Source organism: Diplodia seriata (genome assembly GCF_021436955.1).
Source record: "Diplodia seriata strain FDS-637 chromosome Unknown scaffold_12, whole genome shotgun sequence".
In the NCBI taxonomy this organism is placed as follows: domain Eukaryota; kingdom Fungi; phylum Ascomycota; class Dothideomycetes; order Botryosphaeriales; family Botryosphaeriaceae; genus Diplodia; species Diplodia seriata.
Genome location: NW_027117319.1, coordinates 814,235 through 839,733, shown reverse-complemented (window position 1 = coordinate 839,733; position 25,499 = coordinate 814,235). Strand labels below are relative to the sequence as shown.

Sequence of the window (25,499 nt, the reverse complement as noted above, 5' to 3'; positions counted from 1 at the left end):
CGATGGTTTGCATGGCTGGACAGTCTCTTGGTAGCCGTTTTAGCAGCATTTTCAACGGAACTACCATGTTTCTCGTTATGAGTCCGTGTCCGCCGACCCCCTCAAAGCTTTCTAGGTCGGTTTGGAATAGCTCCGTGTTCAGCACCAGGCTAAAAGCACCTGAATCGACGCCGGAGTACCACAGTAGTGAGTGGCGTGTTGTAATTGGTGCTGTTAGCTTGTCCCTGTAAAAAGCCAGCATGCTCTTGCTGTCGGACATTGTGATCATATCGCCAACGCTGTTGTTGTTCTCGCTGCGCAGAGAAACGTCGCATCCCCGCTGCACGAGTTCGTGCACCAAGTCATCGTGGCCCTCCGAAATTGCAAGCATGACTGGAGTTTCATAGTGGTGATTCCGAGCGTCCAATTTTGCGCCATGTTGCAAGAGCAGCTTTGCCATGGAAACCGACCCTGTCCCTGCTGCAAAATGCAACGGTGTTTCGTTCAGTCCTGAAACACAATTGGCATTGGCCCCATAGTGTAACAGTACTTCCGCCGACCATGAGTCATCAGCCAGTGCGGCTAGGTGCAAGGGTGTCACCGATCCAACGTCGTCCGTCGTCAAATCCTCTGCCAGCCACCATGGCCGATGCAAATTGCCGACGTGGATATGCTGGTTGACCAGGACTTTGATCATCGGACTGGTGTGATGATCTCCGAGTACCGAATGTGTTGATCCCGACTCTGAGTTACCAGCGTCTGAGGTAGTCGTCTCGGTGTCAGTCCATTCTGAGTCTTCATCGAAATTGCTGATGGGACCGGGTCCTTGTACAGAGAGGGAGTAGTGCTCAAGGAGGCGCATGATACCGACTGTATTGGACCCAGCGGCTGCAATGTGTATTGGGTGTACGGGAGCAGTGGTGTGAAAATTTCCTTCCGCGGCATCGTGGGCCAGGAGTAATTCCAAAGCCTCCTCTAGGCTTTCCGACCGGGCTGCCAGGTGAACAGGACTGTACCCAGGATAACTGCCATGTCCACACATCTCTCCTGTGGTCGCGTAGCCACCTTGTATCAATATTTTGGCAACATCAGGCTGGGCGTAATCAAGGGCCTTAGTAATGGCAGTGCAGCCACAACAGCCATCATGTCCAAGGTCTGTCCGAAATCCACAATCAATCAACTTCTGACAGGTGTCCAAATTCCCTTCCTCGATGGAAGAGCTAAGAACTTCCCAAAGCTTCCTTCTCTTGATCGGACTAACGGGATGATCACCTGCTATGCGTTAGTCATTACATACGTCGCATGTTGTGTAGTTGCAATTACCTTCGTCCTTGCCTTTAGTCGCTCGTAGGATCTCGATTGTGGAATCGCGCCCATTCATTATTGCCTCCATCTCCGGCGAGATTCCATCTGAATCCATCAATTGAGCAGCGCCATGCTGAATGAGCAATCGCACAATTTCATTATGCCCGAGACTCGCTGCATAATGCAAAGCTGTTTTTCCATCCATGTTGACTGCGCTGATATCTGCACCGTTTGCTAGTAGCAAGTGAAAGATCTCCTTGTTTGGTTTTCGAGCGTTGTAGTGAAGAGCGGTCTCTCCCTTCCAGTTGCGTGCATTTATGGCCGATCCTTTCTCTGTGAGGAGTTTCACGGAGTCAATCTCTTTGAAGTGCGTCGCCAGGTGAAGAGGAATGCGCCCACTGCTGTCTGTAGCGTTGACATCCTTGAGCTCCTCTAATTCAAGAAGATACGCAAGCGTTTCGACATAGTCAACTCCCAAGTGAAGCAGGCCCGATTCCGGCGGATCCTTATTCGAATCGTCTTTGAACTTGCACCGAGCAGGGGATGTCCAGTCTATCGTAGATGGTGCAATGTCTCTGATCACTCGGAGAACATCATGGGCACCTTTGAAGGCCGCTAGATGCACTACATTCCATCCCTCGAAGTTGGTCGCGGAAACGTTGGCGTCATGCTGCAAAAGGACTCTGGCGTGATCACATTTCCTAGACCGTGCCGTCATCATCAGGGGAGTTTCGAGATCATCATCCGATGTCTTCGAGTCAACATCAAGCCCCATCTCTAAAAGCTGTCTGAGATTTTCTGATGACGCACGAGAGATATTGGAGCATATCAAATGCAGTAGGCCTTGACCTGAGGGGTTTTTCTGAGACAAGACTGAACGATCTACCCTGTTGATAATGGACTTGAAGATTGATTCTTGACATCTTGCAATGCATGAAACCTCCAGAAGGTGTCTCTGCTGTGCAAGGGCGTCTTTACAGAAGGGTAGGCCGTGTTCTTGTTCGAGAATCCTCTCGGTTAAAGGCCACTGATTTGCGTTGATGGCCCATGTCAAAGCGTTGTTCCAGAATCCGTCTTTGACAACAGTACTGCACTTGTGGACATGTCCAAGGATGATTTCCAAGAGTTCAGAAACGCGGTCAATGATGCTGCCCCTCGACTCAATAGGGTCGGCACCGCAAAGGAGGTCGACGGGGCTTTGACAAGAGGTATCATCCTTAGTTGGATCCGCTCCATGCTCAAGTAAATCATTCAACATTCGGGTTGCTGCAAACTTATCAAGGTCGGTACTTCTTGAGCATAGTTTGGCGACTGGTGTCATTCCATTTGAGTCCGGAAGGTTGATAGTGGCGGCCGTCGCAAGGATGGGAATTACCAAAGCGCCTTTCCATCCCAACGCATCAGACATGAGGATATGAAGAGGAGATTCTCCACTTGGTGTTACCGCTTCCACGTCCAGGCCTCTTTCGATAAGCAACCGACAAACAGCAGGAGAGGAAGTCGGGCAGTGATGGGCCAGAAATCTGCCATCTGCAGAAGGACGATTGAAATCGCCGACATAGTCGATCAGTAGCATAGTCGCATCCTCGGATCCGGAAGCCATCGCACTCGTGAGGGCCGAAAAACTGCGATCCGTTCCGTGAAACTTCGCTCCTTTCTGTTCATTGGCAGCCAAAAGTGACTTGAGCACTTCAACGCTGTTCGACTTCGCGGCCACGTCCCATACAGTCAGTCCGTTTTCATCCATGCAATCTACATTTCCTCCTTTGCTGACAAGTAAGACGACAGCTTCAGAGTCTCTGAGCGTACCACAAACGTGAAGAGCAGTTTGCCCAGAGCAGTCAGTTCGATCGACGTCTGCCCCAGCTTCAAGTAACAGCTTGAGAGATTCGATGGACCCGTTTCTAGCCGCTGTGTGCAGTGCAGTGCCTCCGTTCTTTTCTGTCACTGAGTTGACGTCTAACCCATCGTCGAGAAGACGGGATATTTTCTCTGCTTGATCGAAATGGGCAGCCATCTTCAAACTGGCTACCGCTGCGATGTGATTGACGGGTTTTTCCTGGCCTCCGGAAGCTTGTGAGGTCTCCAACCAATTGGAAGGGGCTGAGATTCCCATGAGAGTGGCAAGTTCGAGAAATCGATCAAGCGCAGTTTCGTGGACGTTGTGGCGTTGGACATTCTCGAAAATGTCATGAAAGTTTTTTCCATGCCTCCAACAATCGACAATCTGTTCAATATCCTCTTTGGAAAGTACTGCCCCTGCATCTAACAAGAACTTCAACATTGGAATTGTCTTGTGTTCTGATGTCCACGGTTCGCCTATGAGGATCCCAATGATTGAGCGCGATTGATTTTTGTGATCCTTGATTGGCCTTGACAAGTCGGCACCAGCATGAAGGAGCAACGCAACGCCCTCATGCTGCCTGATCCTGAAGTCATCCAAGTGAAGCCTACTGAAAGTAGTATGAAGCAAGTAAAATGCGGATGTGCCAAGAATTGCGCAATGTAGAGGTGAACCCAGAGCACTGACACGATTGACGTCACAACCGAGTGATAGTAGCCATTCTTGAAGCGGAACAACGTCGTATATGGCCGCATAGTGAAGTGGGGTCGTTCCTTCAAAGGGATGGCAAGAGACATCTTCGTCCACAGCGTTGTAGATTGAACCAACTAACGCATCCTGGGCATAACCTAAAAAGTTCATGCTCTTGTCCGGATGAAAAAGCTTTTGACAGAGACCGAAGAACAAGTCATCTTCAAAGTGGCTTCCTTGGTCTGTAGCGTATCGGTGCCAATACTTCACAGCATGTATTCGGAACGGGTAAACTTTGTGTCGGTCCTTCCAGGCCTCGAGTGTCGATGGCACGTCTTGGTCGAAGTCTTGCATGTTGAGGTATGCCAAGCAGTTTTGCGAGAGGATGAGTGTACTTGCTGCCGAATCGATGTGGTATGCCGCAAGGTCGCTGTTGGAAGCTATCCTGGAGGACCTCAGATATTCTTCCACGGTAAAATGGGAGAGTTCGAGTCGATCCCCGTTGACAGACTTTCGGATGAAGCTGCTGCAGAGATCGAGAATGGATTCCTCATCTGGAAGATTATCAGGATCCAAGGCGGCAGCTCCAGCCTCAATGGAGAGTGCTTCACGGAGCTGCTCTGTGCTCAAGGGCACCGTGGCGAAAACGATCCAACGCAAGGTATTCTGTACCAACACACGAGAGCCTTCGTCTTCTTTGTTGATACATATGAGGATTCTGTCGTACGTCGAGTCGAGGTCAGGCGGAAGATCATTCAAAGCATTTCTGCGTGCCTTGTCTGTTGATAGTCTGCACAAGCGATCGATTTGGCATGCCGCCCATCGGAACCTTTGTGAGTGTCAGTGGAATTAACATTGATTGTCATGGAAGATATACTCACATTCCTTTCGATCCGTTGACTAATCCCTCCATGATCTCATCCTTCAGGGCAGGATTCCTGATTCGCAGCCTTCCAGAGCTCATCCTTGTTTCAATCTGAGATGCAACATAGAGCTTCAGGTCGTGATTTCGAGCTGCAATGGAAACGTGGGTAAACTCATCCTGTAAGCAGCATCTTATTGCATACTCGTCTCGACTCAATAACAGAGTCTTGATGTTGCACCCATCTTTGGCGTTCAGGCATGCAAGGCTTTCAGTCACCGCTGTCACGTTCTGACCACATTCATCCAGGGCATCGATAACGATGAAAACTTCGGAGAAGTATGTGCTCATGTTCTGCAGGACATGAATGAGTGATGGCTTTGCTGAAGATACGGACGGCTTTCCAGGGAAGTTCAACGCGTCGTAGTACTTCTCGAGTACTTGGAAACTTTCGTTGTTCTGCCGAGCCAACTGCGCTGCAAGTGATCCAAGAATCTTGGTGAGCTCCTGGCTTTGCTCATCTTTGTAGTCGCAGTAGAAGTACGCCAGTCCTTTGTCAGGATCCAGGCAACATTGCTCGACTGCCGCTTCGATGACGGCGGAAGCGAGCACAGTTTTCCCTGCGCCTGGGATTCCCGAAAGCCACAGCCTGGCAGAGCTGTCGTTGAGCCATTCCTGAACCTCATCGCTCTCGAGTAACCACAAGCCCGTGTTCGGATGCCGTAAGCTAACGCTAGTTTGGTGCCTCTCCGTTGGATCGACCGTTCCGAAGAATCGAAGAACCTCCTTCTGCTTCTCACCCAGAGTGGCGGACATGACGAAGTCATTGAGGTTGGACTCAAATGTCCGTCTTCGTTTCAGATCAGTCTTGATCTCATCCACATCAGAGAGAAGTTTCTCCTGGCTCGAGAGTATCCTCTGAGCAGCTACCATGCTGTCCGCGGAGAGAGCCATGGTCAAAGTGCTTTTGTGGCGTTCGATGTCTGTGATGAGACTCTTCGTCTCTTTCGCCGAGAACGGCCACTTGAGCTTCCGTAAGGATCGTGAAGGCCCCTGCTCTTGCTCTCCAGGCTTGTGTTCCTGGAGCTTGTCTCGGACTGTGACCAACAGTCTGATGCAGGAGTCTACCAGGTCCGATCGGTACGTTGCTGTATGGGCTTGTTCATCGTTGCCAAGCCCGCTAATCCTCAAGTGAAGGCTGTGGAGGACCCCGGAGAGGGACTGCAGCTCGTTGGCCAGGGCCGAGATCTCCTGATTCGCCCCCTTCGCTTCTTTGGCATACTTGAACGCCCGGACGAAGACGATGTCGGCGAGGGCGACAAGTCCTGCAATGCTGGCTGCTACCGAGAGTGGGTCGCCCATGGTGGGCGTCCTCAGTGTGTATTTGGCTCTCCTGCGAGAACCGCCACTGTGACTGAGTCGGTGAGACGACGGATACGGCAACTGAAAAACAAGACGTAGTCATGTAGTGGGACAGCCTGGGTAGATGGAGCAAAGATGATGAAACAAGGCTGATGAGGTGCTGACTGTGGAGCAGCAGGATTCCCACGCCTGTGAATGTAGCCTCACAAGGCCGCTAGAGAAGGTGCAGTGCCACGCAAACAGAAACCAAAGTCGACTCCACGGTACTAAATACTGCTACGCACAAGGCAGAGTGTTAGCCCCGTTGTCGCGGCTCAAATACCCGCGAGCATTGTGAGCGCTCCGCCCGTCGTTTGCAAGGCTGAAATGGGTCACCTGGGGAACCCTTAGAATCCTTCAATAAATCGTGCAGCGCTTGGCGCTTTCTCAGCATTTTCAGGCATGGCAGCCTAGCGTTGTGCTGACGGCTGCACCCGGATTGGTCGCCCCGGCTCAGTAATCGGCGCGGCACTGGCTGCATTGCGACAAGTGATACAGGGATCCGCAAGGGTCACTCAGCCTCGGCGACGGGTATCTGGGGCCTAGCAATAGGACCGTCAGCTAAGATGCCTTGAATAAAGGCTTTTCACATGTTGATGCGGAGAAGAGGCTTGGTAAGGCTTTTGCTGGAGCACTGCCTCATGCCGAGTCCGAGCTAGAAGGATACAGAGCTCAATTGCAGTCTACGTCATGACGATCAATTCCTAAGTATGGGAGGCTGAAAAGTCAGTGTAGACAGAGTAGTAAAGCAGGTAAGATAGAATGGAGTTTGTCTGTGCTGGCGAATAAATTCTAGTTCATGATGCCTCGCAGCACTTTCAACTCCTCCACCTACTCAGCTAGCTACTTTACGCCAAACGTCCCCTCAGATGGCACAAAATCCAGGGAGCGGTATGCTTGGATCTAATAATACATGTGTGCAAGTCAATGCAGACTCCGATTCCGACGACTACCATGCTCTCTATACCGCGGTACAAAGATTCGTCACAAAGCGAGTTAACACACCCGCAAAGCGAGCCGCAGTGGTGAATCTATAGACCACAGCCTATCAAACTTCAAGAATGAACCCTTCTTCCAGGATTTACGCCATGCCGCTCTGTATGCGCGACGTCTTGAGCAAATCTCCCCCGTGGATGGCAATATCGAACCTGTTCTGACGCTCAACAAGCAACTAGCCCAGGTCCGCGATTTCATGGAGAAGATGACCACCACTTCTGGGGCAGGTGAAGAACACACTGGTCCTGGACATAATCTGCTTGGTGCCATAGAGAGAAGCAAAAACCAAGTCTCTGAGATGAACACTGAGCGGTAACCTCTTCCGGGTAGAGTGCACTGAATTTTGTCGTCTCGCTTGGCTCATTGTCATGGTTGTGGTCGATGAAACGGCGCAGTCCTGATCGCTAAAAGAATTGGCGGACGAAAGCGGAAATAAAAAGAAGCTCAGCCTTATTTACGCACGAAGGGAACGGGCGCACGATCCAAAGATAGTCGAGAAGGCGGGAAAGCTCGTCATTTTAAGGCGCACACCTCGCACGCAAAATCTCGAACGCATGAAGGCCGACCAGATTCGTCGCAAGAGGCGATTTCTACACGAAACCGGCGTGCTTGGCAGCGTTCGTGTGGGAAATTGCAGCGGTTATTAATAGGGCCAGCGCTGGAATCGGGATCGGGCGAAAAGCGCAACCCTCATTTCGAACAGCGGAGCGGACCGATGCAGCGCAGGCGAAAGCAAAACCGGGCTGGGCTGCCGTTAAATACACGGAGACAACGGCAGGGCGGGATATGGGCTTGGCAGGGCAGGGCCAGAACAGGCGCAATGCCGGGGCACGGCACGAAAGCGGGTGTCTGCGACGCGCGTCACCGTGCAGCAATACATTTGCGTCTCGAAGCCGCGCAGCAGCAATGGTTCAGAGTGCGGCGCGATGCGACCGGCTGCCTGCACTAGCACATCGCTTGCGCCCGGATCGCCGCACATCGCACTTTGCGGGGAGGGGCAGGAGAGGGAGGTTTGGCTGGGCAGCGCGGCGTGTCAGCAGCGCCACGTTCGTGTCGGGGCGTGTCGGGGCGCGTCGGGGTGGGCCCGGGCTGCCCCTGATCGGCAGTAGGGCTGTGCACGGCTGCGCATCACCCTCCCTATTGCTGCGCGCCCGTGGGATATATGCCAACCCGCTCGCTGACGATCAACAGCCGTCACATCATCATGTACAAGCCGCGGTCGCTGTGGGAGATCGGGTTCCTCGGGATCGTCGCGGCGCAGGCTGCCGTCATCACCATCCTGGAAGTGTACGTCGCGCCTGCCACATCACATGCCCCAGCGCCTTCCGCCTCTGACGCCGCCCAGGTTTATGCAAGTCCAGTACCAGCGATGGGTCAACCCTAGCGCCTACTCGACCGTCCGCTCCTACACCATCCCGCTCAATGTCGGCCTCTTCGTCTTCGGCTGCTGGTGGCAGCTGCTGCTGACCACCGACGCCCTGCGCCTGCGCAACAACATCCAGCTGTTCGCCCTGTGCATCGCCAACGGCTGTCTCTTCGGCGTCAACATCATGCGCTACTACCAGACCGAGGAGACCAACGACCTGCTGCTGACCGCCACCGACAACACCGGCGCCAACCTCGTCAAAACCGCCGTCAGCTACTGGCCCGTCGTCAAGCCCGCCCTCAAGACGTCCATCTGCTGGGTCGGCGTCACCACCGTCGGCATGTCGGGCCTCGCCTACAAGCTGCACAACGACTTTGCCTGGGAGATCTACAAGCACGTCAGCGCCGACGTCGCCCTCCGCAAGCGCTATCTCGCCTACCAAGTCCGCACCCATCGCGCCCTCCCTCCCCACCACCTCGTCTAACACGTGCCCAGGTCTTCCTCGTCCTGATGAAGCTCGGCGTCTACTTCTTCATCGCCTTCCTCGTCCTCTACGGCGTCATCAACGTGCACTACGAGATGCCCGAGTTCGCCATCGTCATGGCCCTCATCCCGCTCTCGCTGCTGCAGATCTCGCTCGCCGTCTGGTGCACCCGCAGCGAGATCCGCACCGGCATGGCCATCGTCATCGTACGTCTCCCACCCATTGCTCTGCCGATCCCCAACGTCTAACGCGGATTGCAGCTCCTCTTCATCGCCGCCGTCGGCTACCTCATGTCGCGCGTCGCGGCAATGGGCGGCGACGGGCCCCGCGCCGACACGCTGCTCAAAGACGAGATGCTGCTGTTTGCGAGCGTCGCCTGGCTGTTCGTCCTCGCCACGCTGGTCACGGCGATTGCGTGCATGGTCAATTTCAACCATGGACTGAAGCCGATTTTCAAGCGCCAGGAGGGCGCGCAGAAGCTGCAGGATGGGGACGAGGAGTACAGTCTGGATGCGATGAAGGCAAGAAGATTTACTATGGATTGAGCGGGGAGTGCGAGGGGTGTTTGAAAGAGAAGGGAAGGGAAAGAAAGGAAGAAAGGGCGTTTTTTGATACCATGGTATTGTGGTTGACGTCGGTTTTTTGTGCTTTTGATACCAGTTTGTAGATACCACGGAATTAAAGGGAAGGTCGGGCTGGCCCCGCCCGTCGCGGCCACGTGCCTGGTGGTTTTCAAGGTTTTGGCTGCATGCATATATACCAGGTTGGCAGATTAGGTTAAAACGGAAGAGGGAAAGAAGAAAAAGACGCCTTACTCCACCACCACCGCCACCACCACAACGGCCGGCTCCTCCCGCACAATCTTGTAGATATATGCCCACTCGCCAATCACTCAGAACCAGCCACCCGGCCTGTGCCCCCCTTCCCGGTCGAGGCTGCGGAGGTGGCGTAGGCGGGATGCGGAGGCGGATACGGAGGGCGTTCCCGCTGAATAAAAAAGACGGCGTGCGTGCTCCTCCCGTGAGGATCCAGATCTAGACCCAGATCTGATCGGTCGCCTGTGCTGAGATCGTGCGCGGTCCAGTCCCAGCCCAGCCCCCCCTTCTCCGCCCGGAACGGGAACCGCCACATCCGAGAGGGCCCGGTCATCGGTACGTGGGGGAAAAGTAGGGGCGTTCTGAGTCAGAGGTATGCATATGCAGTGAGCTGGATGGATCGCGTGCTGCTGCGTGCATTGCATGCAAAGCGTTGGTGTGGCTTTCATGGCGTCTCTCAACGACGACGCGACTGATTGTAGGGCGGTGTGTGTGAATTTATGTACAAGTATGAGTGAGCGGGATGAGGCATATGCATCCAGCGAGTGAGGTTGCATGTGGGATCGCAGTACTCCAGGCTCCTCCTCTTACTTCGTCGGAGAATTTGTCGCCGCCGTCATCGACATGCAACGTTGCCTGTTTACGAGAGATCAATGTGTGACGTAGGAGAACATGTCTTGCAAGTCGTTTGCAGCCTTGCGCCGTTAGATCGGAAAGACGAGGTTTCCTCCGCGCCACTTTGTCGAGCTTGATTGCCGGACGGGAAATGACATGTTTTCCATTGACGTTGTCTGGCTGGGTTTTGCGGCCACTCAGGAAGCGGGAAGGAAATTGGTAAAACAAAGTAAATCATCGGGAGTGGAAAGATCAATCCGAAGTGGGTGGACAAGCACAAAGGAGCGCAAACAAGTAGGGTCATACGATCATTGGAAATTGTAGTCTACTTATTGAATTTCCCTCCATCCGAACAAAAGAGCTAGGTGGAAGGTCATCGTGAAAATAAGCTGTACCCTTGAATACTTTCGTACATGTCTGCCGTGGCTTTACCTGTTTGACTTTGGTTGCTTCGCCAGTCATTATACCACTCCATGGTGGGTACAATCTGGATAAATTGCTTCCACTACCGACTTTCCATTTCTATGCACTTGCAAGTTCTTGGAAGGTAAGCTGTGCCGTAAATGTTGCGTTGGTTAAAAGACTTAGGCCATGTCCAAAGCGTACTTTATTCCCCGTGCCAGGTCTGGTTCCGTTTAAGAATCAAGGGTTGAAAAGCCGACATTCCATTATTAGACTCGTGTGACCTAAAGATATGGACGGGAACGATCTGACCATCACTAGCTTCAGCAAATCTAGGCTTGTATGGTCCACGTATCGCTTCTCCGCCACCCGCCGAATGTAGGATATTCAGCTTATTCTTCTGCTCCGACGTCTTCAGCGTGCCTTGACGTAGCTAAGCGCAAAGCCCTTTAACTGCTTCCTTCTGCACGTACTGTTTAAGGATGTACACAGTAAACTTGGTTGTCTGGACAAGCTGGTGCAACGGGCCTTCATCTGTGTCCCATTGGGCATATAGTTGGTGATTAGTGACACCACCGCCACGAAGTTGATGTCGATGTCTGGCGGTGTCTGCAGCGAGAACGATAGAGTAGTGAATGCCAAATGCTTCACTCTGCTGAGGACGCATTGATACGTCACAGTGAGTATCATAGTCGGACGTTTACGCGCCAAAAACGGACCACTCTTTGCAAGTTCCCGAGACGTAGCCTGCTCCATGAACACTAGTCAAGAAAAGTGCGGACGAGTAGATAAACCCAGCCGGCGAGGAGACTGCAATGTTTTGTGGCTGTGAACGCACTTAGATATCACGTGACTCGCATCATACAGCATAGGTTGTTCTCTCGTCACCGGTCTCTTTGTCATTTGTTTAGCCTTGTATTCGTTCGTCAAACACCAAATCTACTTAATCACGCATTGACTTGAGAAGCCAACAACGCAACGTTTAAAATGCCGATTTTATTCAGCTTGGCAGTATGTGGGTCTATACGGCGCATGACTGCAAATCCCTTCCCGATCTGCTGTCCCCGCACCGTCCTTCTCTGCGTTTCTCCTCTATTTCTCACTCTCCGCTTTACTCTCCTCTTGCCTGTCCGTTCAAATCAGCACATACATTGACGCAACCGCTTTGTCTTTCTCCACGGCTCGAAACAACAGACCGTAAGCCTCCTTCGAAGATTTACTGCACTTGGACCGTGTGCAATTCATGTCACGCCGATGAAATGACCATCTCTTACGATCCGGTTAAGCCGTCCCTGGTGGATTCTGGGGTTTGTATGCGATGCAGAGATTTCTTCAGCGACGACAGCTTTGGGAAATGGAAAAACGAGACGGTCCGGCACGATTTCCAAAAAGGCTGCGGCATGTGTCATCTGGTACAGTCCGTGTCAGTCGAAAAGGAAGTGGGCTACCCCACCAACATCTCCCCCGCCAAGAAGATAAAACTTCAGCATCCCATGTTCCGGTCAATCCCAATACCCACGGGTGTTTCTGTAGATGGTATTAGATCAGACAGGATATGGTCCCATTCGCTGCCAAAGGACAACAAGGGTATACCGGTCATAGCGGAAGTGGACGTTACCAAGCTGCAACCGGAACTTTTGTGGCAATCCGCAGAAGAACTGGTCGACTTTGGAAGACTCAGGCTGCTCATGCAGCAGTGCAGTGAGCGGGAAGCCGTGCAGCAGCAACCCAAAGGGATGCGGTTGATACACGTCCCCACTCGACAGATCATCCACGCATCGCCAGACATGAAGTACGCCGCGCTATCATACGTGTGGGGTTCCGTCGCCGGTCCCATGCAATTCCGGGAGGAGCTTCCAGAAAACGTACCAAGAACAATCGAAGACTGCTTGTTCGCCAGCGCGCAGCTGAACATCGACTATCTCTGGATCGACCGCTACTGCATCCGACAGGACGATGCGGAGGAGAAAGCGGCGCAAATTCACAAGATGCACGAGATCTACCAAAACGCGTACGTCACCATGTTTGCCGTCGTCGGCGACGGGCCCGACCACGGCATCCCGGGCATCAGCCGTCCGCGGACGTTTCTGCCGCACGCCTTCATGGATGGTCGTCTATTCGTCGCCATCCACAACCCGCGCCGCGTCATCAGAGACTCGACATGGGCGTCCAGGGGCTGGACGTACCAGGAAGACTTCCTGTCGACGAGAAAGCTGTTCTTCCTCGGCAACCAGGTCCTGTTCCGGTGCACTCGCACCGAGCGGACGGCGATCGAGGGGCCGCTGAGGAATCCCGAGCCACCGCGACATACTGAATACGAGGTCCGGCCGTACGACTGGAACGTGGCGGCGCAGCGCTTCATCGCGACGCAGCATATGTGGGATCACATCATGGAGGTCAACCGGCGCGGCTTCGCGGACGAAGCGGATCGGATCAACGCCATCTTGGGCATCTTCGGACATTTGCAAGTCACAGGGCTGATCAGCGGCCACGTTTACGGCATACCCGTCCTCTCCGAGTTTTGCGAGAACAACGACCTGGCGTTGAACATACGCAACTGGAAAGAAGGCTTCCTGAACGGCCTGTTGTGGTGTACGGGCCAGGAGCAAAGAGGGAACCCTCGTCGGAGACGCCGCCAGTTTCCAAGCTGGACTTGGGCCGCGTGGCAAGGCGTATTGGGACCCCGCGCCCAGTGCCGAGAGGACAACATCGCCGTTTCGCTGGAGACAAGTCCCGATGGCCAGCTGTTTTCTAGCGAGCAGTGGGCCGGCGCTTTCCAAGAGACATCGTCGTTGGCTCTTGGCGTTCGTTACATACATCTTGAGGCCCCGGCAATCGAGCTAAGGTTTGAAAACTTGACTGATCATTTGCTCTACTATATAGATGACGATGGAATCCACCAGCGAGCAGCATTATTGCCGCCAAATTTTCAAATCGACCCGGACCGCCCGAATTACCCGGCACACGGAGATGGATTGGAGTGGACCACAAAGTCATTTCTCGGCTTGATATTCAAGTCCCGTAGATACAATGGTGCATATATTCTTGTAGTGGAAGATCATGGGGACCATTTCGAGCGGGTTGCACTGTGCCATTTTCCGGGAGATGGACTGATGTTTTGCCCAATTCTCATGCACGACGACGGGAGATTGGAGCCGGTACTTCCAGATACTGTAAGAACTGGATCCGAAGTCATTGTGCGAAAGCGGAAAGTAAGGTTAGGGTGAAATCACTCGGATGCTCTGTAGCGTAGTCATGCCATTGTCCTCGTACGCGAAGGCGCAGGTTACTGGAGCTCATCAAGTAATACTGTGATTTTCGCCATTTGAGGTGATCATGTCCACAACCGGTGCCTCCCGTGCAGGTAACAAACAAAGTAACGAAAATAACGCATTTCCATCATCGATGCGTAGGCAGCGGTGCGGGGTAAGCACGCGACGAACGAACCCAAATTACGTACGCCAAGGAAATTTCGAACTCTAGTAGTCCGGAAGTAGCTATAAAGGGTAGTTTGCCAATGCTTCTCCTCCTCGCTCGCAGCATCGCTTCCGCCTCGGCACCTTTCTAACAATGGAATCCTCCCCGAACAAGCAGGTAAGCACCAACACCACCGACACACAAGTGCATGTACACTGCTCATCGCCACCAGTCCCACGACTACTCCGACCAGGAGAAGCGCCTCCTCCACCTCTACGGCAAACTCCCCCGCAAGACAGACCTCCTCCACCACCAGCTCGAAGTACCGTATCCCCCTTTCCCCAACTGTCCTCCCCAACCTGCACGGCTAACCCAGTACAGTCCCGTCAATACTTCGACTCGGGCGACTTTGCCCTCTCGCAAGCGAGCGAATCGTCCGACATCGGCGCCGTGCACACGGGGACCGAGCACCCGTCGTCGAAGAGCGTGTCGCACCCGGCGGCGCCTGTTCCCAACTCGAGCAACGTCGCCAGAGGGGCGAACGATCAGCAGTGTCGGGATGGGGGAAGGACGATGTATGGGGCGGGAGATTCGGGGTTGATCAATCAGCAGTCGTACAGCGAGGGTGCTGCGCGAATGGGTGAATATGGAGGAGGAGGTGGTGGTGGTGGCGGCGAGAAGAAGTAAATAGTGGGTATGTTTGGAGAGCTTCTGACGGCGGGCCGGATGTGGGATATCCTCGAGGTCGCGATGATGTTGTGGCGTGCTTTGAGGGACTGATGTTCTGATGGTGATGATTTACGAAATGGAGTTTGGGTAATGGGGAAAGAAACTGCGACGGCAGCAGTTATGCAAAGAAATGACTGTTCTTTTTCTCCTGTGTGCTTTGTGCCCACTATATACCAACACACAGCTAATTCCCCTCGAGGCAAGCTCATTAAAACAAAAAGTCTAACGATGTGATAAGCCCTTCTTCAACCCCTCTTGAAGTCTCATCGTTCCGTTTCGAACGCCTCAAAAAATCCAATATGCACAAGTATGCTTTTGTCGACAACAAGGAAACCCCCCTGTATATACACCTCGTCAACGCTCCCACCACACGTCGGCATCACCTCCTCTCCCTCCCCCGACCCACCGAATTCAGCGCCCCATCCGGCAACTTCCTCAGCGTCTCCAGCTTCTGCACCCCGCCACCGCTGCTCCCATCACCACTCCCCGGATCCAGAGACACAGCATGCTGCGGCGTATTGCGGCGCCTTCTCCGCTTCGTCGCCACCTTCATCTCCAACCCATCGTCATCGTCGGCATCGTCATCGGCATCGTCGCTTGGACGTTGTTCGTGATGCGGTGGTGCCGCAGCAGCGGCAGCTAGCAGGGACGAACGGATGGCTTTGCGGTGCTGGTGGTGGGCCTGGTCGCGACGGTGCAAGGTGATGCGCTGCTCGACGACCTCGTTGAAGCGAATGTGGCGTTTCTCTTCTTTAGGTCGGGGGTGGAGGAGGTGGTCTTTGGTGAAGGAGGAGGACGAAGACGATGTGGCGGTGGAGGACCCGTTCTTCGATGCGGATGGGAAGATGATGCCGGGCAGATCGGTGGTGGAGGAGCTGCGGGCGAGATGGCCGGGTTTCTGGGGCTTGGTGTCGTCACTGTCGTCGGTTGTTGCTGACTTCTGCGTGGGGATGGAGCCGGCGGCTTGCATGAGGACGGAGAGACTGAAGGTGGAGCGCCGCGTCATGACTTCGAGCATGTCCATCTTCTTGAGAATGGAGCGCCGGTGTCCTCTTCCGGATGAAGCGTCGGCCGTGGAGGGGCCGCCGGATGGTCCCGGGGCACCGGGGGTGGAGAAGCCGGTGGATTTTTGCAGGGGGCCGTAGAGCCAGGTGATGTCGCGCTCCTTGAACCTGGGAACGGACAGTCAGCGTCACGATGGTAATGCTATGAGTGAGGACGTCTGCTTACCAGTTGAGCGTCTCTGGGGAAACGGTGGCCAGTTGGAACCTCGACTTCGCCCATGCACGCCACGACGCATTCTCGAGTCGGGAGACCTGGCCGTACTCCTTGCGGTTCACGGTGATGTGGCGCCATGACGAACTGATGTCATCTTCCTGCCAATCCTGGGATAGGTAGTCGATGTGACGGGACGGATCGGACCGCAGGGACAGATCATCTCTCGTGGCCGAAGGGGACCTCGTGGCTTGGGGTTTTGTGGGGCCCGGGGGAATGCTTGGCTGACATGCTACCGTGGGCAGGCGTTCGGGATCGGGGATCGAGCACAGTTGAGGTGGAGAAGGCGGGCTGAGGTCATCATCCTGGTCTTCGTGTGCGGGTGTTGGGGGAACAGAAGGCTGGAACGGCTCTTCGAACAGCGATCGTCTTAACTCGTCGAGGGAGAAACGTGACGAAGTGTGAGATCCAGAAATGAGACCGAGCTCGTCCATGTAATCGGATCGGGGCACGGTTGGTAATGGATGAGGGGCTTGGCTAAGCCTGTAATGGTTGTGTTTGGGGAGGGAGGGTGGACGGTGTTAACAGCGAGAGGGTGAAAAAATGCGCGAAAATTACGCTTCGGCTGAGCGCAGCGTACGTCATGGCGGCGGGTTACGTCATGATCTCCGAGCAATCAAGGAACATCAACCCGCGCCCGTATCAACGCAGGGGCTGGTTTTCGCGTGGTAAACATGGATGCCCGCCGCGCCGGCCGAACGAGCGGCGCTTTGTAAGGGTTTCGTCGCGTTCCGTTGACGGCCGTGTCACGATGGGATCGAAGGTTGAGTGGCAGCGCATGCGCGTGATTGGGCGCGCGGCTGGCGCTTGGCGGCTGCCTAGTTACGGCTTTGTCAGCCGCCACGTTACGCAGCAACGCCGCCAACGGCAGCCCGCCAGCTCACCCTTCACATGAATATGCGCCTGCTGCAACACGCCGACCTCGCTCGCCCAGAGTCACCTCACCACGGTGGGGCCCTCATCTTCACTTTTCTGTCTCCCCTGGGTTTGTTGAGCCCAGGTTTGTTGGGCCTCGGTTGCTGTCGCTCACACATGTCTCAGGCTCGGAGTCTTTCCCGACTCCAACACAACATAAGACCGCATGTCAACCACCGTCACTTTGCTTGTTTTGACCGTGTAGCGCAACCATGATCGGCACATCTACCGCCGAGTACGTCTTCATCCGCGCCTGCATCTTGGGCCTCCGCTCCATCACTCCGCTCTGCTTTGTCTACTGTCTCGCACGCTCCCTGCTCCATGTCACTTTCCCTACACATGTGATTGTGGACCTGTGGGCTGCCGCTGAGGTCGCCTTCTACCTCCTCTTCTACATTCCACGCAAGCGCCAGCTGCAGAGCGCCGCCATTCACCCTCCACCACCAACACGTGAGCAACGCACGCGTCTGTTCAATCGCTGCAGTGAACATGTTCCCGATTTCGAGCGCTATCTGAGAGGCTGGTTCATGGGCGCACCCTCGTCCGAGATCAAGCGCGAGAACATCAGAGAGTTCCTCTCATGGGCTTTTCTGGACACGGCCGACGCGCACGCGCTGGGCGGAGACGAGTTCGATGGCTACATGCGTGACATCGAAGCCCGGCTCGGAAGGAAGGTCGAAAGCGGAAGAGGCCAAGCACGGTGCCTGAGGTTGACGATTGACAAAGTCCGCATGACGCACCGGTCCTTGGTTTGGTACCTGGTAAGCATGTCTTTCTGCTCGTTGCCGCCTTAGCTGACACCCCGCTGCTGTGCGTCTTTGTGGTCGATATGATCGCGTCCACTCGCTTGTCGTACTACCAGTTCGACTACCACCGCACCCGCCGCCGCCACTGGTACTCTGTGCTCCCGCCTCGGCCGCACAACTTGTTCGCAAAACGGACGTCGCCATCCCGCTCCATTACCTACTGGCACCGCCCGCACACGGCGAAGGGGAAGCTTCCCATTCTGTTCGTCCACGGCATCGGCATTGGTCTGTATCCCTACGTGAATTTCTTGTCCGAAATCAATGCCACCAGCCGCCGCAAGGGAAGCGGAGACATCGGCATCATTGCCATCGAGATCATGCCCATCAGCTTCCGCATCACGTCTCCCGCCCTGCGTAAAGAGGAGATGTGCGCCGAAATTGACCGCATCGTCGAAGCCCACGGCTGGGACAAGTTTGTCCTGGTTTCGCATTCGTACGTCTTCTCACGCCCCCGTATATACTATTGCTGACACCCAGAGAAAGATACGGAAGCGTTATCAGCACGCACATGCTGCATTCCCCCAAGCTCACAGCCAAAGTCGCATCCATCCTCCTCATCGACCCCGTCACGTTCCTCCTCCACCTCCCTGACGTGGCCTGCAATTTCGTAAGTACGCCAGCTCCCCCATCGCCGGAACAATGCTCATCCCGTGCCCCAGATCATCCGCAAGCCCCAGCATGCCAACGAGCACCAACTGGCCTACTTCGCATCCCAGGACATGGGCGTCGCCCACACGCTGTCTCGCTGCTTCTTCTGGAGTGAGAACATCATGTGGAAGGAAGATCTCGCCGGCCGCGACGCCACCGTCTCGCTGTCCGGTCGCGACCTGATTGTCGACACCGAGACTGTGCGAGTGTATCTTGCTGGTGAGGGGAAGTGGAAGGACAAGACGCGGAGCGCTAACGATCTGGATGTACTGTGGTTCAATGACCTGGACCATGCGCAGGTGTTTGATAAGGCGAGAGATAGGAAGAGACTGATCAGCGTGCTGGAGAGGTATTGTGCTAGAGTTTAGATTGAGTCTTCCCTTTATTAATTTTTTAATTTTTTGGCGGAGAAGGGATGATGGGAGTATAGATTGCTTGATACCAGGGAGTCTCCCATTAGATGATAGAAATTGTTTTAGAATTAGCGTTGATATGTTCCGTAGTGTCTAGGTTACTTACACATACTTAATCAAGACCCTTTTGAGTACGAAGACTGCGAAGGCCTATGGTACCGTGGTTGTCCTACTATAACCGTACCTTACTCTGGACCATACTGCTATGTTCAAGCCCAACACTAACAGCAGTTAAGAAATAGTATAGTCACTTCTAACATCGTAAATTACGAGACACACGAACACTTTAACGAGGAGCAGGGAGAGGTGACAGGAACAGTTCGGCCGCTTTATGCTTAAGTGGGCTGTCGATAAAGTGTGGAGTCAGGCCACAGCACCTAATGGTCGTGGCGCGAAAGTGACAGATCATCCAGCAGTAATATCCTTAGAGCCGACTTACCCCTAAACAAGAAAGGCTCTTTTGGTTAATTCCTTTTTCTGAATCAGGCTTTCTACAACGAACAATGCCTACCCAATAATAGCTGACTGTACGTTCGATGTGTCCTTAACTACAGTCAGTGATTTATGATACTCGAACTTCGATACAAATGTTTCATAGTCCAAACAACACCGATCGGAAGCCCCGATACGAAACTGGTATTCAACCGCATTTATGAGAGGGACAGTGTAAAGTAGAACATAAAACCATCCCAAAAACTAGAATCGTGAACCAAAGCAATTGGAGAACGTGGGAACAAGTCAGTCCGATCAACAAGTAGGCCTATTGTGGCGTCAATCCATACCTAGCCCTCCAAAATCAAAAGCAACAGACTCCTTCTTCCACCTCAGCCCTATCACTTTCCACATTCTCCCACATCATCTCTCCATTACCAAGCATACTGGGGATCACCCGCCAGCCGCCCTTCAGTAACTTCGGGGAAGAACATGGCCTCCTTATATTCGGGAATCGTCGAGTCGGGTCTTATGACCGAGATGGTCGCGCTGACCGAAATCTTCAGCCCAGCGACACGTTCCGGATCCGCTTGTTGTCGGTTGGCCTGTAAAGAACATACCGTCAGCTTTCCATATCGAACAGAGAGGGGGGTGGGGGGGAGGGAGAGAGAAAACAACGCCTCTCCCTCCGCCACTCCGCGCCCTCCCTCAGCCCACAGAACCGCGAGAGGGCCAAAATAACTACTACTCACATCCGCAACCCTCCACCCCAGCCCCCGCTGCAAGAACGGCACCACATCATTCGGGCTCAGACTGCCCAGCCCCGGCTGCCCCTGCGCCCCGGCTTCCACATAGTCCAGCAATATCGGCGTCACGACGCTCGTCCCGGTGACCCTCACTCCCTCGGCGGATTGCAGCGCGCAGTTGTCGCACGCCTCGCGCGGCGCGGCGAAGATGTGTGTCACCCCCGCGAAGGTGGACGCGGATTGCCACGACCCGGCCGAGGGCGGGATGGCGGTGCGGGACCCGATGAAGAAGTAAAGCGTGAAGGCGCCGTTGAGGGCGTCTCTGTTTCGTAGGCGTTAGCGTAGTTGGACGGAAGGGTGGAGGATGGGGAGACGTTACTTGTTCACTTCGGTGTCGATGTACCAGTTCAGCACCAGCCGGCTGCCGGGTGGCTCGGCGCGCAAGATCTCCTCGCCCTTGCGGAACGACGGGACGTGTTCCGGGCCGTGCTGCGGGTGTGTGTTGCCGCCGTACTTGGGGCCGCCGTCGAAGCTGCTGCTGGGCTGGAGGCCGGCGTTCTCGAAGCCGGGGGTCCAGCCGTGGTTGGTGCCGCTGATGCCGACGCTGTTGTTGTTGTTGTTGAAGGTGTCGATCTGATGCCCCGCGTTCTCGAAGCCGCTGGTCCAGCCGTGCTGTCCGCTATTGTTGTGCTCACCGGTGTGGTATGCACGACTTCCGCCTGGCTGATACGGATTACCTCCGCCTGGCTGATGAGCACCTCTTCCGCCGGGATGGTATCCGTTACCACCGATGATCTGTAGCTTGAGACAGCCGCAACTGGTACAGCGTGCACCGTCGTCAAAGTCGCGATTCTGCTGGGCACCGCAGCTGGTGCAGTGCGTGGTGCTGTTGAAGCCTCCACCACCGGTTTGGCCGCCGCCCGTCTGGCCGCCGTAACTGTGCTCACCACTGCTGCTGCAGGCACTCGTATGGTGAGTGTTGCTGCCGCAGTGCGTGCAGTGGGAGGTCTCGGTTCGGTGGGCGTTGCTGCCGCACTTGGTGCAGCAGGTGGTGCTACCAGGACCGTGAGGACCAGGTTGAGGTGCAGTGTTGCAGCATCCTTCGGTGTGGTGGTCCTTGCTGCCACACTTGCCACAGTGGGTGGTGTTTCCAGGAGGAGGGCAGGAACCGGGCTGGGGGACGTTCGTGCCGCAGGTCTCGGGGCCGTGGGTGTTGCTGCCGCACTTGGTGCAGTTGGAGGTACTGCCAGGATGGCCGGGGATTGGCTGAGGCGATACATTCGTGCCGCAGGTCTCGGTGCCGTGCGTGTTGCTGCCGCACTTGTTGCAATGCGAGCTCGTTCCGCAGCCCTCGGTCCGGTGCTCTTTGCTGCCACACTTTCCGCACTGGGGAACGCTGCCGCAGCCCTCGGTGTGATGGTCCCGACTGCCACATTTGTTACAGCTCTTGTTCTCGTGGGACGGTTTGTTGCAACTGTCGGGATGGTGGTCCCTGCCGCCACACTTGTGACAACCCTTGTTCTCGTGCGTTGGTTTGTTGCAACTATCGGGATGGTGGTCCCCGCCGCCACACTTGTGACAACCCTTGTTCTCGTGCGTGGGCTTGTTGCAAGCCTCTGGTCGGTGGTCCCGGCTGCCACACTTGTGACAGCTCATGTTCTCATGGGAGGGCTTATTGCAACTCTCAGGCTTGTGGTCCTTGCCGCCACACTTGTGGCAACCATTGTTCTCGTGCGCGGGTTTGTTGCAGGCCTCGGGTCTGTGGTCCTTGCCGCCGCACTTGTGGCAACCATTGTTCTCGTGTGCGGGTTTGTTGCAGGCCTCGGGTCGGTGGTCCTTGCCGCCACACTTATGGCAACTCTTGTTCTCGTGCGCAGGTTTGTTGCAGCCTTCAGTGCGGTGCTCCTTGCTGCCACACTTGTCGCAATGTTTATTGCAATCCTTCTTCTCCTGCGGTCGCTTCTCACACTCCCTCTTCTCATGCTGGCCTCTGCCGCCGTGGCCGCCGTGGCCGCCCTGCGGCGCGCGGCCGAGAAAGACAGGCTTGTGCAGTTCCCCGGTATCAAGACCTCGGTCCTGGGATGCGCTGGCGCCCACGTACGTCTGCTGCTCCCCGCCTTCGAAGCCCTTGTTCTGGGATTCGCCGTAGCCGCCGCCCGTCTGGTACGCACCGCCATCGAAGCCCTGGTTTTGTGACTCGCCGCCCCAGCCACCGGGTTGGTACGCACCAGGCTCGAAGCCCTTGTTCTGCGGCTCGCCACTGCCGCTGCGGTAGCCGCCGCCTCCAGTCTGGTAACCGTGGCCCGCCGCACCGCCATCGAAGCCCTTGTTCTGGGACTCTTCTGCGCCTGCGTAGCTTCCGCCCTGGAAGCCCTGGTTCTGGAACTCGCCGCTGCTGCCCCACCCGCCACTCTGATGGCCTGCCGCAGCAGCACCGCCGTCGAAGCCCTTGTTCTGGGACTCGCCCGCATAGCCCTGGAACCCCTTGTTCTGGCTTTCGTAACCTCCACCACCACCGCCGTAGCCGATCTTCTGCAAAGGACTGTCCCAATTGCTGCCGGCTTTGTACTCGCTGCTGCCCCAACTGCTAGACCGCTGGTGCGCCGCGTAGGTGCTGCTGCTGCTGCTGGCTTGCTGGTGGTATGCGCTGGTCGTCGTGTCGTGGCTGCCGGGCTGGGGAGGTTTGCCGCTGCCGTAGTCGCCGGTTTTGCGGACGGCGCCACTGTTGGCGTCCAGCCCGCCGCCGATCTGGTGTGCGTCGGGGTTGAAGCCTTTGTTTTGGGGGTCGGCGTATGTGCTGGGGTTGTAGCCGCTGGGTTTGTTTTGGGGCGGTTGCTGGGGCTTGCTGCTGGCGCAGGTGGTGCAGTGGATGGTGGTGCTGCCGCAACTGGTGCAGTGGATGTTTTTGTTGCCGCAACTGGGGCAGTGGATGGTGTTGCTGGCCGGGGTGATGGTCAGGTTGGCCGTGTTGCTTCCGGTAGCGCCCCAGCTGCTGGACTTGTTTTCGCTGCTGCTGCTGGTGTTGTAGCTGTTGCTGGTCTGCTCGCTGTTGCGGCTGTAGCCGCTGATCTGGTGCTCGTACTGACTGCCGCTGTAGCCGCTGCTGGCCTGGCGTTGGTGATCGCTGGCGCCCCAGCTGCTGGTCTGCTGCTGCTGCTGCTGGTTCTGCTGTGCGCTGTAGTTGCTGCCATAGCTGCCACCGGTTTGGCTTGTCCCGCTGCCACCGTAGCCCCCAACCCTGGGTGCACCGCCATCAAAGCCTTTGTTTTGAGGTTCGTTGTAATTGCCGGGCTTGTTCGAGCCGCAGTACGTGCTGCCGCCACCTCCTCCCGTATACTCGGTCCTGGGCGTATTGCCACCATACGAGCTGCTTCCCCACGCACTGCTTCCATAAGCACTGGTGCTGCTGCTCTCGCTCCACTCCATCTTGCGCGACGACGCCGACGCCGACGTGCTACTGCCCCAAGCACTCGACGTACTTCCGCCATACGCACTATCCCTCTTCTTCTCCACCGCGCCGCCGCCACCGCCATACCCCGCACCCTCGTAATCCGGCTTGGGCATAACGGCGCCGTACCCGGCTTTCTGCGCACCACCGTGTCCGGCGACCTGCATCTCCTCCACCCGTCGCGGGGCGTCGACCACCCTCACCGCCAGCGACGAGCCGCTGTAGTTGAAGCACTGCGCCCCCCTCACATCCCTCGGCTGCATCGCCTTCGGTATGTTCCCGAACCCACCCTGCTGCCCGGCCTGCCCGCCGCCGCACCCCTCCTGCCTCCGCACCGGCGCCCGCTGCAGCGCCCACCGATAGTTCTTGTCGAACTCGGCCAAGATGGCGTTGCGGTCCTTGCTGCCCGACGTCTGCTCGAGCTGGTGCAGATCTGGATACGTGTACCCGAAGCTGCGCGTGTCGCGCGAGTCGGCGCTGGTCCAGAACTGCACCTGGCCGTTGACGATGGCGCGGCGGAAGGGGTAGAGGTTCGTGGTCGCGGTGGGGAGGGCGGCGCCGGCCCGATCCGTGCCGACGCTGCGGTCGGGGATGAAGTCGGTGTGCAGGGCGAGCCAGATGGTGAGGAGGCGGTCGATGTTGCTGGTGTGGGTGTCAGCCCGGCATCTTTAGGGGAAGGGGGGTGTGAGGGGACGGGACAGAAAGTCCTCACCAATGATGCATCCAGAACACCGGATCAAACGCCGCGACGGGGACGCGCGACATGTGCCCAGCGCCGCCAACGTTGACGTGGTACGAGCCGTGCAGGTCCTCGAGCGAGCCGCTGGTGGCGTTCGGCGCGTCCGACAGCGCCGATGTCGCGAAGTTGCGGTAGTCGGCGTACGGCGCCGACTCGATGAGGTCGAGCATGATGCGCAGCTCGGCCTCTCTGTCGCGGTTGAGCACGAGGTCCAGCGCGTCGAAGTCGTCGACGGCGTTGTTACCGGGGCGCGCGTGGCGGACCGTGTGCGTCTGCGCGACGGTGAAGCTCGTGCCGGGCGCCTTGCCCGCCGCTTCGGTGGCTTCCATGAGCGCCCACTCGCTGGGGGGGATGCTGCCCTTGGTGGGGAAGACAAAGGTCTTGAGCGGGTTGTCCATGGGGACGGCGTACGTCTCGTCGTTGGGCTCTTGGGTTTTGGGCCTGTAGACCATCAACTGCGGCTCTTTCAGCACCGATGGCAGGCGGAAGTCGTAGGGGAAGGAGGTTTTGCCTCCCGGCCCGATGCCTGGGAAGACGGTGGTTTTCTGCTCGCGCGGATGGAAGTAGTCCCAGTATGGGAGGCGGAACTTCTTGGCTGCGATGCGGTATTTGGGGTCGTCGAACTGGGCGGCGAGTTGCTCCATGGTGTTGTAGATGGTTTGCTGGCATGATGGTTAGATGTGCTATCTTGCATGGAGACATAGACCTACCTCCATCATGGCCAAGTAAGGCCGATGCCATGTCGGGAAAAGGATTGAATCGTGGGTACAGTAGCCACCGATCTTGTCTGTATCGCCACGAACATTGTCCCATTCTTGCTTAGGAAGCCCATGGATGCCTGAGCATGTCAGCTGTGATCGTGTAAAGGAGTGGGTGGCGATCAGAGAGCAAGACCGGCTATTTGGAAGTATGACATCTTGTCTTGCCAGCCTCCATAATCTTTCTGCAGAGCCTCAAGCGCAAGCAAGAACAGATTGAACATGTCAGGCTCGTTCACTACGAGATCATCGATCTCACGACGCGGCTGGACGTCCGAAGCCGTCTTGAGGCCGACGACGACGCCGTAAGCTTGGGCGTACGCCAGGGAAGTCATGGCGGGCAGTATAGGAACATGTGCTCGATGCGATCGGAGAGGGGTACGATCAGTTGAGCTAAGGGGATGTCAACGCTTGG

General features: G+C 55.9%; 7 protein-coding genes across 7 annotated transcripts; 4 read left to right on the top strand and 3 right to left on the bottom strand.

Annotated features, from left to right (window-relative positions):
- Positions 1-3,036: 3,036 nt before the first annotated feature.
- SLS55_010382 (uncharacterized protein) lies at positions 3,037-6,041 on the bottom strand (the record flags this gene model as incomplete). The annotated part of the gene is made up of 3 exons (XM_066781764.1): positions 3,037-3,150; positions 3,935-4,646; positions 4,699-6,041. The coding sequence occupies 3 exons, from the start codon at positions 6,039-6,041 to the stop codon at positions 3,037-3,039; spliced, it is 2,169 nt and encodes a 722-aa protein (XP_066628047.1).
- A 2,239-nt stretch (positions 6,042-8,280) lies between these two features.
- Positions 8,281-9,471, top strand: SLS55_010381 (uncharacterized protein; the record flags this gene model as incomplete). Its single annotated transcript, XM_066781763.1, has 4 exons — positions 8,281-8,363; positions 8,422-8,884; positions 8,938-9,132; positions 9,187-9,471. The coding sequence occupies 4 exons, from the start codon at positions 8,281-8,283 to the stop codon at positions 9,469-9,471; spliced, it is 1,026 nt and encodes a 341-aa protein (XP_066628046.1).
- A 2,546-nt stretch (positions 9,472-12,017) lies between these two features.
- On the top strand, positions 12,018-14,065 carry SLS55_010380 (uncharacterized protein; the record flags this gene model as incomplete). Its single annotated transcript, XM_066781762.1, has 2 exons — positions 12,018-13,603; positions 14,044-14,065. The coding sequence occupies 2 exons, from the start codon at positions 12,018-12,020 to the stop codon at positions 14,063-14,065; spliced, it is 1,608 nt and encodes a 535-aa protein (XP_066628045.1).
- A 263-nt stretch (positions 14,066-14,328) lies between these two features.
- Positions 14,329-14,862, top strand: SLS55_010379 (uncharacterized protein; the record flags this gene model as incomplete). Its single annotated transcript, XM_066781761.1, has 2 exons — positions 14,329-14,352; positions 14,557-14,862. The coding sequence occupies 2 exons, from the start codon at positions 14,329-14,331 to the stop codon at positions 14,860-14,862; spliced, it is 330 nt and encodes a 109-aa protein (XP_066628044.1).
- Positions 14,863-15,283: 421 nt separating this feature from the next.
- Positions 15,284-16,613, bottom strand: REG1_2 (protein phosphatase regulator; the record flags this gene model as incomplete). The annotated part of the gene is made up of 2 exons (XM_066781760.1): positions 15,284-16,076; positions 16,135-16,613. The coding sequence occupies 2 exons, from the start codon at positions 16,611-16,613 to the stop codon at positions 15,284-15,286; spliced, it is 1,272 nt and encodes a 423-aa protein (XP_066628043.1).
- Positions 16,614-17,306: 693 nt separating this feature from the next.
- SLS55_010377 (uncharacterized protein) lies at positions 17,307-18,916 on the top strand (the record flags this gene model as incomplete). The annotated part of the gene is made up of 3 exons (XM_066781759.1): positions 17,307-17,855; positions 17,957-18,322; positions 18,560-18,916. 3 exons carry the CDS (start codon positions 17,307-17,309, stop codon positions 18,914-18,916), a joined length of 1,272 nt encoding a protein of 423 aa, XP_066628042.1.
- Positions 18,917-20,514: 1,598 nt separating this feature from the next.
- On the bottom strand, positions 20,515-25,419 carry SLS55_010376 (uncharacterized protein; the record flags this gene model as incomplete). Its single annotated transcript, XM_066781758.1, has 4 exons — positions 20,515-24,229; positions 24,300-24,988; positions 25,037-25,164; positions 25,221-25,419. 4 exons carry the CDS (start codon positions 25,417-25,419, stop codon positions 20,515-20,517), a joined length of 4,731 nt encoding a protein of 1,576 aa, XP_066628041.1.
- Between the last annotated feature and the right edge of the window lie 80 nt (positions 25,420-25,499).